Consider the following 13,896-nt stretch of genomic DNA (forward strand, 5'->3'; position numbering starts at 1 on the left):
GTTATCAAAACGCTCACAATTCAATATACAATCACATACGACAATCAATTTCAACAATTATACATCACACAGCCCCAAATTGATTTTTTTTGGGCATTTTTTCAAAATTTCCGAGAATCTCAAGCAATTATCAAGCCAATTCAAGCATAACTCATGGACAAATATAATCAACAATCAATGAGTTTCTCACCGTCGACGATACCACCGCCAATAACAACGTTGTCGATGGGAGCGATCATTGGTATAAAGCAAAAACTTGCTATACTGACGAAACATTTTATCAGTACGTAATGACGCAATAGTTTGTAAAATTTATACTAATTAGTTATCATACTTTGGGTGGAGGAATGCGAGATATTAAGGTTGCACCGTGTTAATTTAAAGTAAATTTCTTAAAAGAAATATTAAACCTTGTCTTTTATTCTCTCAGTTTTTTTAAATGTTACACTTTGATTGACATATATTCTTAGATAAAATAATTAAATAGAAAGAACAAGGGATTTGAGAGGAGAAAAAAAAAAGTTTTGAGTTTAGTTGAGAACCATAAGAAGTGAGAGATGTATGTAATACTTCATCTGTTTTCTTTTACTCTGTTTTGTAGCTCATTCTTATGGCACATACTTATTTTTTACGGGAAAAATAGCATGTGCCATGAGAATTAGATTATATAAGCGATAAGTTAATCAAAATGATTTGTACACAAATACCTAATCCTTTCTTATTCCCAGTGTTAAAATTATTTTGAAAAATGTATTTGTTTACTTAGGGCATGTAGTGTTCACCTAAGCTTCACTTATTTAAAGTCTTATATGTTTAGATAAGTTAAGTTAAGTTTGATTAGTGTAATTATGTTTTAATAAGAGTTACTCAAGCTCAATTGACAAATAAAGTAAGTTTTGATTAGTTTTAATAACTTCAGATTAATTAGAATATGGTAAATTGAACACACCCCTATTCTAATTACCTTTTTAAAAAAGTGTCTTAAAAATTGTGTTGCACATTATTAAAAAAAAAAAAATAGAAAAACTATTAAAATATTTAGTGATTTGACAAAAGTGAAAGTGTAACACTTTTCTTTTTTTTTAAAAAAAACAAAGGGTTGCATTAGATATTTGCATCATTTGTAAAATAAAAAAGCGATAGTATGACTTAACTTCAATTCAATTTAACTCGAAAGAACAAGTTCTGATGAAATATGTCTAACAAAAATCACAACAAATGGACCATATTCACCGGAGACTGACTCTAAGAGTCTTGTTCATGAACGTGTTGGATGAATACAAACAATCTTGGTAATAACGCGTACTCCTAATAATGTTAGAAGTATGGTACTATGAATTAAGGAATGGAATAGTCTTCAAAATACATCTTGTAAGGGGCGAGTCACATCAAACATTTCGTATTGTTATGTGGAATTTGTAAGAAACAAACCAATCTTGCTTATTTAGTTTACGAATATAGCCTTAGCATTATCTCAAAATAAAAGAAAATTCAAAATAACTCTATGAATCACACACACACAAATAAATAAATAAATAAATAAATAAATAAATAAAGGTATTGTCCAGTCAATGAATGAGTCAATAAGTCATTAAATTTTTGCTCTACTTGATTTCATTATAAAAAGTTCCTTTCCTTAGTCTCGCTCTAAGTACGTTTTAAAAGTCATTTCCAGTCACCAGCCTCTAAATTGTAAGTTCCTCAAATTATTTTGTTAAAATTTTCGAGTCATCTAACTCTCTTCTTATTGTTACATGTATAATCCATCCAATTCTCTTTTGAAGGTGTATGATGAGTTTTAATTCAGTAAATCTCTGTTACTCACTGTGAGAAACGTTTTTTTTCTCACAGTGGCAGTTCCGTAAATAAAATGTACCACCATGACTAAAGTGGTACAATTTTATCATCCATTTCATAAATAAAATGTACCACCGTGATTAAAGTGGTACATTTTATTTAAGAAACTGCCACTGTGAGAAACAAAAACGTTTCTCACAGTGAGTAATGGGGACGCCCTCGTTTTAATTATAAGGTTAAACTTTTTGTTAAGTTATTACTTTGACATAATATGAAGAGCTAGCGTGAGGGATATGAACCATATAATAGAGTATAAAAAAACTAAATTATGAGCTTCAAACATTAGTTAATCTTTTAGTTAAATTGGTCCTTTCACATGTATGTTTTAATTTGGATTATTGATTGTGAGATGTTGGACAAATAGAGTAGTTTACTCTTCCAACTTTTTATTTTACGTTGTGTTTGTACTTAATTTGTTAACTGAGTACTAATGTCTCAAACCTAGCTGCAGTAATAAATAATAGCACGAAAATGAGCAAGAATGGAGGAGAAGTTTTTGGGCCAGCGGTAGGAATCGATCTCGGGACAACATACTCTTGTGTAGCTGTTTGGGAACATAATAAAGTTGAAGTCATTGTGAACGACCAAGGCAACCGTACAACACCATCTTGTGTAGCCTTCAATGAAAGCAATCGCCTCATTGGCGAGGCTGCTAAGAACCAGACAAATCTTAATCCTACTAATACAATCTATGGTAATCTCTCTAACTCTAAGCTAGCTGCTACAAACTCTCATTATAGCATGTTGCTGCTTTGAATAGTTTTCATTTCGTTTTTTCATGTTTTGTATTGTTATGCTCTTTGATTATTACTGATATATTGTGGAAATTTTGTCACAAGGACTTTTTATTTCCACTTTTTTGTCATAATTATATTCAAGTTATATGTATCATTTCAAATCTTTCATATCTTTTGTATTAAAATAATAATTTCAATGTAATGATATCCTTTCCTCCCAAAATCAATATAATTTCTTACAACTATATATAGAAATTTAAGTAGATATTATTATTTTTACAAAAAATCATAATATTTAATGAATATGAACCTTATTATAATAAAGAGTTTGTAAAAAAAAAAAATTGAATTACATGCAAATTATTGTAAATTTTTTTATAAATTTTAGTAAAATCATACATTGCACGTAGGAGTGAAAGTTCAGTTTGGGGTGTGGTTTAATTATCACCCAAGCTAAAACCAAACCATATTAGGTTTGAGATTTTTTTAAACCGCACTATACCATATTTGATCCAAACCAAACCACATCACTTTTAATTTGGTTTCAAAACAAAAACCAAACCGCACCACAATTTTTTGGGCTTAATGTTTTAAGTTTTGACTTGTATCTTTTTTGGGCCTGATTCAATATAACTTGTTTTTAGCCTTATATAGTAAAGTTGAAAATCAAATTTGGGCTATAATTTGGATATGGGCCTATATTTCGGTTTTGATTTTGTTCTTTCGGTTTTTTAAATGATAAAACCGAAACAAACCACAAACCACAATTTTTTTAATTTCTCAAACCGCATTGAACCATATTAACAAATAAAAAACCAAACCGCATTACTAATTCGATTTGATTTGCGGTTCGGTTCGATTTTAAGTTGTTTCACCCTAATTTGCACAAGATCTTAGCTAGTAAGGTGCTAAAAAAAATTAAAAAAAAATCCATTACGCTAATTTACAAGTAAGTTACTTCAAAAAAAAATTAAACTTAAATTAATTTTTTCATATATTACTAAATTTATACCAAATACGAAGTAATTAAATAATTCTTATTTGTAACCCTAATTCCCATGAAGGGCTACAAATATTATCTTATCACAATTTTCTATTTTTTCAATAATATTTGATCTCCGATAAACAAGTCATTCGGGTTGCATGGCAACGGGTCGGGTAATTTTTAAGTCAACAAATAATCGGGTTAAGTTCAAGTTGGGTCACTTTAAATTTTGGGTTTAACAAATAATCGGGTTGGGTTTGAATCAAGTCACTTTGAGTTGGGCCATTTCGGGTCGGGTTAATTTTCAAGTCCAATTGTCAACTATGTCGAATCAAGTTTAGATCGGTTCATTTTGAGTCATGTCAATTTTCAGCTTCATTTTAATTTTTAATTGTGCATGTATGTAGATATAGAAATTTGATGAATAAAGTGGAAATCTTAGTGAATTACAAAATTACACACTACTCGTATCATGTAAGACTGTGTTACAAAAAACGTTTTTTTGTTGTTGATTTGAACAGTTAAACTTGCTAGTTGGCCACAAAAACCATGTGTATTACAGTATTAGAAGCATTATAAGTGCTATTGTTGTAATAAAATAAAAATAAAAAATAAAAACATTATAAGGTAATTATAGTTCTGGTCAATCAATTCGGGTCATCACTTCGGATATCGGATCAATTTTGGGTTGGATACAATTGTATTGGGTCATGTTTCGAGTATCGAGTCACGTTCGGGTGAACTCCAGTTCGGGTAGGGTATGGATCGGGTTGGGTAAGTTTGGGTTCGGGTCAATTTTAAGTCGTGGATCGAGTCATTAATATGGTTTTTAAAATAAGCTATGGTATAGTTACAAAAATACCCGCTCCATGATCATCATTGTGATTCTGTTCCACTGTAAATCAAATTTAAATAAAACTAGCATTTTGGCCCGCTTTGATGCAAGTGTTGTTATTTAAGTTATTTTTATACGTAGGTATGTTATTCTATAGTTGTAACTTTTGATATAAAATACGAAGTAATTTAATTGTTTCATGACAAGTAAGGCGAATGAAATTCACTGTTAAAACTTAAAAGAAAGAGAGAGTGAGGGTGGAACTGTAGAAAAAGAGGAAGGAATTTAGTTAGGTATATAGACCTAGAAATCCTGCCTCAGACTCGATGACCCGAACCGAATGACCTGACCCATGATCCTCAAATTAATTCCAATTATAAAGTTGATCAGCAAAGGAAACCCTATTTCGCTAATTTCACTAGATAATCAGATTAATTAAAACATAATAAAAACTAATGCATTCCAATTAAGGGTTTTGTTAACTTTGTGTTCAGGTTACAAATAAATTTTTTTAAAATGCAACAATTGAGTCCGTAGAAACAATTTAGACAAAGAATCAACGACTGTCGCAAGTAACGACTGCCGGAAAAACAATTCCAGTCCATACCTTCAATTAAGACAAAGGAAGCAACGACTGCCGGAAAACAATTCACGGAACTACCGACGAACCAAAATTTCTTTTTAGCTCCGGAAGAAACCGCTGTCTTAGTCTCTTCGGAGCACAGTAACTACGGCAGCAACCACTGTGTTAGTCTCTTCTTCGGAGCACAGTAAATACAGCAGCAACCAGCGTCTTAGTCTCTTCTTTGGAACAGAGCACAGTAACTGCAGGGAAATGGGAGATGAATAGGGAGAGACTAATTTTGGACCTAAAAATGAAACTGAAAGTAAAACCCCTGAATATAAAAAATGACAGAAACGGGCATTCGTAATAGTTCAAACAACAACGGGGTGACGTGCACCTCACCATCAGTCGAGGATTGTATATTTGGGTGTTAATGTGTTATAGTCCCGATGTATTTACAAAGCATACGGAAGGGCAAGAAGGTAAATTCGACAAGTTTATGGACAGAAACTGACTCTACGGTGGTACAATATAACATACCATTACATACTATTATGCAATTATAATGTACCATTAACCTAGAAGTTGTCTTGAAAGTATTTTTTTGAGTAATATTTTTTCCCTGTAGTGTTACTTACTTTCCAGCATCATATTAGTTGAATAATTACCCCTAACATAGTTCACCTGTCACTTACTAGTCATGATACGAATAACTAATTAGTAGGCAAGTGACTAATAACTAACAACTAGTAAAGTTACTAATAACTAATTAGTAGTGAAGATACTAACAACTAATTACTAGTCAAGTTACTAATACCTAAGTCACAGTACACTAGAATCTTAGTGATTTGCAAATCAAACGTTCGGATATTTACGATGACCGTATAGCACAGTTGGAAAGCATTGAATGGCAGTAACCGGGTTCAATGCCAATTTATCCCGCAACACCTACATGTATCAATACTAGATTTCTCTGTAGGGACTATATATCGCATTCCCGGAATGATGCTTTGACTCGACGTAGGTTGTTAAACCATTTTACCAAATGAAACGTGTTGTGTTTCTAGTACACTGGCTCATGTAATCAAGGGTACCACTATGACAACTTTGGTAGCGGGTTCAATGCCAATTTATCCCGCAACACCTACATGTATCAATACTAGATTTCACTGTAGTGACTATATATCGCATTCCCGGAATGATGTCTTTGACTCGACTTAGGTTGTTAAACCATTTTACCAATCAAACTGTCGTGTTTCAAGTACACCGGGTCATGTGATCAAGGGTACCACTATGACAACTTTGGTACCACTAAAGTCAGGTACGACTAGTTATGAATAACAAATTAGTAGTCAAGTGACAAATAACTATTTAGTAGTCAATTTACTAATAACTAAGTAGTAAAGTGACTAATAACTAGTTAGTAGTCAAGTGAATAATAACTAGTTACTAGTCAAGTTACTAATAACTAATTAGTAGGCAAGTGAGTAATAACTAGTTACTAGTTAAGTTACTAATAACTAATTAGTAGGCAAGTGACCAACAACTAATTAGTAGTCAAGTTACTAATACCTAATTATGACTAGTTACTAGTCAAGTTACTGATAACTAAGTGACAGTACTCTAGAATATTCGTGATTTGCAAATCAAAACGTTCGGATATATGACCATAGAGCACAGTTGGAAACTATTCAAGAGGCAATGAGCGGGTGCAATAGTAGAGTTCTCTTTGGTGACTATGTATCACAGTCCTGGAATTCTGTGTTTGACTCGACGCAGGTGGTCACACGTGTCAAGTTTCAAGTACAGCGTGTCATGTGATCAACGGTACCACTAAGACAACTTTGGTACCACCCACCTTTTGGTGGTACAAATCTTGTCATACAATGAACCACTGAAAAATGAAATGGTTTTATACCTCTTCAGGGTGGTACGAATACCTGCGTCGTACATCACCCTATTCACTTGTCACTTATTATCCATTTAGTGGTAATAATTTCCATGATATATTTGGTATATGGACTCTAGATCGAGCGAAAATACAAGAGATTTAGAAGGAGTATGAAGAGAAAAAGGGACGGATGAGACAGAAATGGTCGAGAAGGGACGTGGTTAAGTGATGAGAATGAGAGAGAAAGGGTTGTGGTGAAGTGACGTGATGGATGTTCCAACACTAATGTCAAGCTTGCATGCCACTTTAATGTTGGGAATATGCATCCATCCCAAGTTCCACATGGAAGAAACAAGGAGGAGGATAACTCCTTATTAATGAGATGTTCACTATACTAGGATGAGGCTTTTTCGGTAATGCCCAAAAATAAATCCGTGCGGGCTTAGCCGACCTTAAGCGGACAATATCATACTAGTGGGTGTGTGAACCGTGTGCGGAGCCCCTAACATCTAAAATACCGTTGTGTTTATTTGAAAATTGCTCATGGACATACAATTAATTTGTTTAGCGTCACATAACTGTTTTGAAAACATAATTGGGTATTAACAACACTTCAACGAACAAACACCAACAAATATATTATATTATATAATCGAACTACTTAACACCAAATAAGCCACAACATGTACCCATACAGATCATTACATCAAGGACCATAGTCAAAACATAATTAAACCATACGCAAAGGATCATTACACATCCTATAAAAGGGAAGTTGATATTCGTTCACAGACACATACACGTAAGGGTTCCACATGCCCTATTTGTCTGTGAAGCAAAAGATTTCATCGCCATTCCTCATGGCCGCACCCTTAACATCCATTAATGACGAGACCTTCTTGTTCTCGTGAATCATAAGGATTTTACTTGGGCACACATTCACCTCCTCACTCCAAGCTCGAAACAGGCCGTCCAGAGAATCAACCAGCTTGACTAATACCTTCTTCCTAACTGCACGTGTTCGAGGCTCTCGGAGATATACTAGCTTCTTACGAACATCCATGTTGGCCTCAGGTTCCTACGTGAAAACGAAATTCAGCTTCACAATGTAACTAAGTTTAAACACGACTGTAATAATACCGAAGTTCAGCTAAAACGTATTTTTAATTTACGGGTTAAATTAGTAGTGTTAAAACACAAATTAAACGAAATGAATAACTGTATAAAGTATAAGTGTAATACTCCGAAACAGGCCACTGTACTTATTCCATTATACGAATATGTCGTACTTAAATTGAACGACATTAACAGCAAACGTTAGTCACAATGACAATTTCACTAAAATTTAACATACAGTCAACGTTTTAATTTTGTTTGGACGACCTAATTTCAACACGAATGAAATAACACTAATGTTACTAACTATATTTTTGTGGACATAAAATTCATCAAATTTCATCAGAAAACATTTTTCTCCATTAACCGTAAACATTGACTTTCGTTGTACAGAACGGAGGGTGTTAATTCTGGAAGTGCCCCAAACAACAACTAATTTACCATGTGTCCAAACTCAATTAACAACTACGAATTCTACAGATCTAACAAAAAATAATAAAATTAAACCAACTACAATTATAACTTATTTAGTAACTACACTAAATCTAAATTAACAGCTACTATTTAACCAAAATACCAACACATAAACAACCTCAACTAAATATTAATGACAGACTTCTTACTACGGAAGGATAAGAACCGAACCTTGCTCCGAACCCATAGGACAACCCCATTCACAATACCACCCAACATTGGACTGTTATTACAGAGAACGATGTCGCGAGCGTTCACGATAGTAATATCATTCGAGTGACAGTCTACCCTCCTAGAATAGTCATAGTAAACATTCTTGAATGATTCATTGATCTTGAGTTTATACTCGAGGCCGGGATCATCGTCGTTTAGGCTCTGAACCCTGAATGAGATCTTTGGAAATAAGTTGTCGGGAGTTGGATGACCAACCCTTGCTTGCTTAGCTGTAGACCGACGATTCGCAGCAGGCTGTACAGGCCCTGGCATTGTAGTGGCAGGTGCCAGGACAACCACATCATCAACATCATCATCTTCTTCCCGAACGGGGTCGTCACCTGGAATGTCAATAACTTGCTGAACAGCAACACCTTCACAGCAAGGCCCTTATTTTCCTCAACAGGAGCAACGACCTCCGTGTGCTCCTCAGCAGCTACATCCTTGTACTCCTCAACGGCAAAATGCTTGTCCTCACCATTCAATTTCTTGGTTTTCTGGGTTTACTCGGAAACAACATCTTTAGAACCAACCTTGGGCAATGTAGAAGGGCGGCCTCTTCTTTGCGTCGTTAGATCAAGTAGAGGATCTTCGACGATCGAAGCAAACATATGACTGGCACACTCCATGGCGTCCTTTTGGACCGGCGCCCCTGACGCCACACGCTAGATCCGCTAGTAGGCTGCGACGGCGGAACGTGGTCTTCCTTTTCCTCAACGGCGGAGAGGTTTTGGAAAGGATCGGACTATGGTGGTGGTTGGGGTTTTGGAGGTGTGGAGGAACTCATTTGGATTGAATATCTTTGTGTGGGTAAGACAGTTGAACAAGTTCTTTGCCAATTATGGTTTTGTGAAAGGAATGTAGTGGTTGTGGGTGTGATATTTATCTAATTTGTCCGGCATTGGAATACGGGTCGTTGCAAACCGGTTGCGGTGTGAAACGGTTTATTTTGGGACATTTTCAGGTCTGGTTAAATGATTATTAGTCCGATTTGGTTTTTGTTTATTATTTAGTGGTTTTAATAATATTTTGGTTGCAGACGATCCGGGTAATAAACGGTTTATTGTTCAAATTATTAATCAGTTTTAGTTAAGTTGAGGGTGTTTCTCCACTGAAATTGTTCTTGTTTTTGTGTGTATTGGTTACAACGAATTTCGTATCTGGGTCCCATTCAGATTTCAACAATGCAAAAGGGTTCGGGTTGTGCTCGAATAACAACCCTCACTACTACATTTTTGATCAAATACAACGCCAAAAAATGAGCTATTGCAACGCCCTATCCAAATGTCGTGGCAATAGATAGCCTATTGCAACGGTATTTTTATTGTCGTTGCAATAGAGTAGGCTATTGCCAATTAATGCTCTTAGAGGTAGAGCTATTGCCACGGCTCTAAAGAACCGTTGTAATAGCCTAGCTATTTTAACAAAAATGAAAGCTAATGCCACGGTAGTGTTATATCATGAAAATTTTAGATAATGCGCGCATTGTTCCCTCTAATTTTTTCACCCAAATTTTGAACAACACGTGATGTTTACTTTTCTCACCCATTTTCTCCACTCATTCTCACAGAGTCACAGTACCCATTCTCACCCAATTTTCTCCAATTTCTTAATTTCCCCCAATTTCTCCATTTTCTCAATTTCCCCCATTTCTCTATTTCCCCCATCATCTCACATTCAACTCTAGAAATTCTGAGGTGAAAATCACGAAAAAAAATCGTTCAAAAATTCGAAGAGGAAAAATAAGCAAATGATTACGAGGAAGTAGTAGACGAAGGCGGCAGTCAGGATCGGAGGTGGTGGCTGATAGCGGCAGTCAAGCGGTGGTGGCTAATAGCGGTACAGACGGTCTCAATTTCATTGTTGCATGTTGCTTCCTTGAGCTGATTGCTCGAAATTCTCTTTAAGGTAAACAACGAATTTTCGTTTTTGAGAATTATATTTGAAGTTTTTGCTTTTGTGTTTGGGAATTTGTATTTGATGCCATGGAAGATGATGTTTATGCTTTGGTAACTCTTGGAATTAAACGGCTAATGGGTTTCGTATAGCAAAATTGAGATTTTTTATTTTTTTATTTTTGAAACCTAGAAGTACTAAATATTGTATTTGAGTAGTATAATGGGGTTTTTTGGGAGGAATTTCATATAAATGGATAAGAAGATATACTGATTTGGGGTGGCTGATTTGGTTCATGGGGTAAGACTTTAGTGATCCAAGTTTCTAACTATTTATTTTTGATAATTGGTGGCCGAAATTTGTTTTTTCATAATTGCATGTGTATACAACTCAATCTGTTAACCAATCTAGATCAAAACATCCCTTGATTGAACAAGCTGGCATATCCTAGGAGTTAGAGTTTTTAGATTTCAGCCTGATTTTGCAATTCTGATTTTGCCAAGCTTTGGAATAGTTTGATATTGTGTTATTGGTTTTAGCTCTTAAATTAGTTGTTGCTACACCTCTATACTTGTACGTATTGCTGTTTTCTCTGTTCTGTAAATTCATATGATCTGGTAATATTTTTGCTCTACAGTTGTAGTATCATATCTTGTCCTGTCATTTAACTGTCTCTGATTACACTAATCAATGCATTGCTAAGGTGGGTGGTGAATGAACTATATGAACTTCTATTTTCTGTTCATTTTGTTTGAAGCTTGTCAGATTGGCTTTATCTTTTCTACATAACTGCATTACGTCTGAATTCCTTTTATATTCATTCTCATATTTTCTAATATGTTGTTGGCATGTCTCTATCTCTGGAACCAGACCAGGCAACGTTGGGTAGATAATAAAAATCAAAGTAATAAAGGGCAGCAAGTTCGTGCTCCAAAATTAAGATTGGTTGACTATATTATTTTGAATCTGTTCAAATTACTAGCTCTTCATTTGCAAATAGTATGGTAATTTGTTCTGGTTTTTGTTGATGTATCTGAGTAATTGATTATGTTTCCCGTCCTAAGTTAGTGATGGTGTGCCTATTCTACATTTGTTGAATTTTAAAGGGTAAACAACGAATTTTCGTTTTTGAGAATTAAATTTGAAGTTTTTGCTTTTGTGTTTAGTTGAAAATTGATTTGGGGTGGATGATTTGGTTCATTCATGGGGTAAGACTTTAGAGATCCAAGTTTATTACTTTTTTCTAATTGCTATAGCCATTGTTCAAGCTCATGTGCATGCTTGACCTAAACGAACAAAAGAATGTAATCAAGCTAATTAATCCACTTTGATTTCTCTTTTCTTGGACAGTAAGGAACTCTGATTTAATATTAATAGGTTGCATAATGACGCTATATTTAATTAATTAGATGACAAAATAGCATGATAAATTGTGTTTTTACAGGATTTATTAATTTGTTTATTTTGGTTGAGTTTGAATCAATTTCCTTGGATCCACACAACTAAACTTACTCCGTAAATATACTGAGTATATAGACTTTCTTGTATAAATCAGATTTAAATAACAGGGTTTATACGCTGTACATGTCTTTTGGTCTTGTCCCTTAGTTGTGGCCAATTAAATTACCCAGTGGAGGAAGGGCATATCATGTATATGATAGTGGGTTTTGGAGGGTTTAAGGAAAAGAAAAAGATAAGATTATTTTGGCTCCAAATGTTGTGTTTCAGTCTATTTTATTAAGTCATGCATAAATATATAGCATTAATTTTTTCAATTCAGAGTAAGAGAAGCATTATTAAGTTGGCAATAAACCGCAGAGGCCATCAGATCAACTTACTAGAAATTCAGTAAATGCACAAATGGAAAATACATACAATTTTTTTTTTTAAGAAAGGAACTAAATGGAAAGGATCTAGGCATTATTCTAAGTGGTCGTACGAATTGAATGTCATTTACTCAATACACTATGTAGCATTTGAACTGTAAGTGTTCAATTAATTAAGTTGGCTTTTTGACTTGTCAAGCATCATGCCAGTGGAGTCAATCTCTGAGTTTGTTTGGGATTGTTTGAACTATTTTGTTGTGGAGTCCATCTTTGATTTTGTTTGGGATTAATTGAACTATTTTGTTATAACGAATGCAAGTAAATGATTTTGAATGACCCTTAATCACATAGTAGTTACTTCCCAATTAATAATACTATTGAAAAGCATATGCAATCATTCAAATCATATGCCTATGCATTTTAAAAAATAAAATAAACAAAACACAAAAAATTAAATTAAAAAAAAAAACCCTGTTTTTTCCAAGCATAGACTCTCAGGATTTGTAGTGAATCCAACATACCCAAATCAGAAGGTAGCTCTTTCAGGCTATGACAATTAGTGATGCTCAGAGGCACTAGTGTGTTGTTCTATATGGCTCATTAACTAGTTGCTTTGGGCATTCGTATGGCTATGGATGCTCCTGTTTCTTCTGGGAAGAAAAAAAACCAGAAGATGCATGCTCATGATTCTGTAACATCTAAATGTACAAGAACTGATTTCTCTATGGTGGTGTTTAGGTTTTTTTTTTGGGTAAATCAGCACTACCTTGCAACTATGTGTAGTTTTAATGATGCTGCTAAGTATAGTCTAATGATGCATGAATCTGGTGCTTTTGATCATGTCTTTTGTCAGTCACAATCACCTAGAATACTTTTGACTACTACTTAGTTCTATTTCTTGTTGGTTATTTAGCTAGTACTTTGTTATATTCTGGGGTGCTATTTTGCTTTTCAGACTTGGAATGTTTATCTTTTGGTAATTAATGTGGCTACTGCCACTATAAATTAATAATATTTTCCTTTCTGTATAAAAAAATAAACTTCTTTGCTGCCATCTTTTAAACAACCATCATCTGTGCGTTTTGAACTTTTCTCATGTTGATTGTGGCCTTGGTCTATTATAATTTATAATTTAGTTCAATTATATTTCTATTATTTTTTTCAATTTTTACGTGTAGGTGCATGGGGAATTAAATGGAGTGGAAGTATAGTGACTAGTCATCTAACAAATGGTGCATATATATTGGCGACTCTTATTCAAGTTCCGGCTTTGTGAAGATTTGGAAAATTTCGGCTTATATATATGTTGACAATTTGTATTTTGGACGATTAAATTAATTATCTAACTTTTATTTATTATTAGTAGGGTATGTCATACCAAAAACAAGCAATTAATATTTTGTAATGTACGTATTTCACATTATAATTATTATATATAAATGATACTTTAATTTGTTTCTGTTAGTATATTTAGATTTGTAATGACTAATAATACATATTT

General features: G+C 34.0%; 1 protein-coding gene across 3 annotated transcripts; it reads left to right on the forward strand.

Annotated features, from left to right (window-relative positions):
- The first annotated feature begins 1,289 nt into the window (after positions 1 to 1,289).
- On the forward strand, positions 1,290 to 13,674 carry LOC110690374 (heat shock 70 kDa protein cognate 1-like). Of its 3 annotated transcripts, none has more exons than XM_021867193.1 (3): positions 1,290 to 1,692; positions 2,309 to 2,551; positions 13,574 to 13,674. In XM_021867193.1, the coding sequence occupies exons 2-3, from the start codon at positions 2,329 to 2,331 to the stop codon at positions 13,669 to 13,671; spliced, it is 321 nt and encodes a 106-aa protein (XP_021722885.1). In that variant the 5' UTR covers positions 1,290 to 1,692; positions 2,309 to 2,328; the 3' UTR covers positions 13,672 to 13,674. The 3 variants fall into 3 exon arrangements, 2 of the variants coding, with proteins under 2 accessions (XP_021722885.1, XP_021722884.1); XM_021867192.1 differs by having other exon boundaries at positions 1,298 to 1,692; positions 2,303 to 2,551; XR_002505088.1 differs by lacking the exon at positions 13,574 to 13,674 and adding an exon at positions 11,440 to 12,185 and having other exon boundaries at positions 1,390 to 1,692; positions 2,303 to 2,551.
- The last annotated feature ends 222 nt before the right edge of the window (positions 13,675 to 13,896 follow it).

Source organism: Chenopodium quinoa, unplaced genomic scaffold (assembly GCF_001683475.1).
Source record: "Chenopodium quinoa cultivar QQ74 unplaced genomic scaffold, ASM168347v1, whole genome shotgun sequence".
Classification (NCBI taxonomy): Eukaryota; Viridiplantae; Streptophyta; class Magnoliopsida; order Caryophyllales; family Amaranthaceae; genus Chenopodium; species Chenopodium quinoa.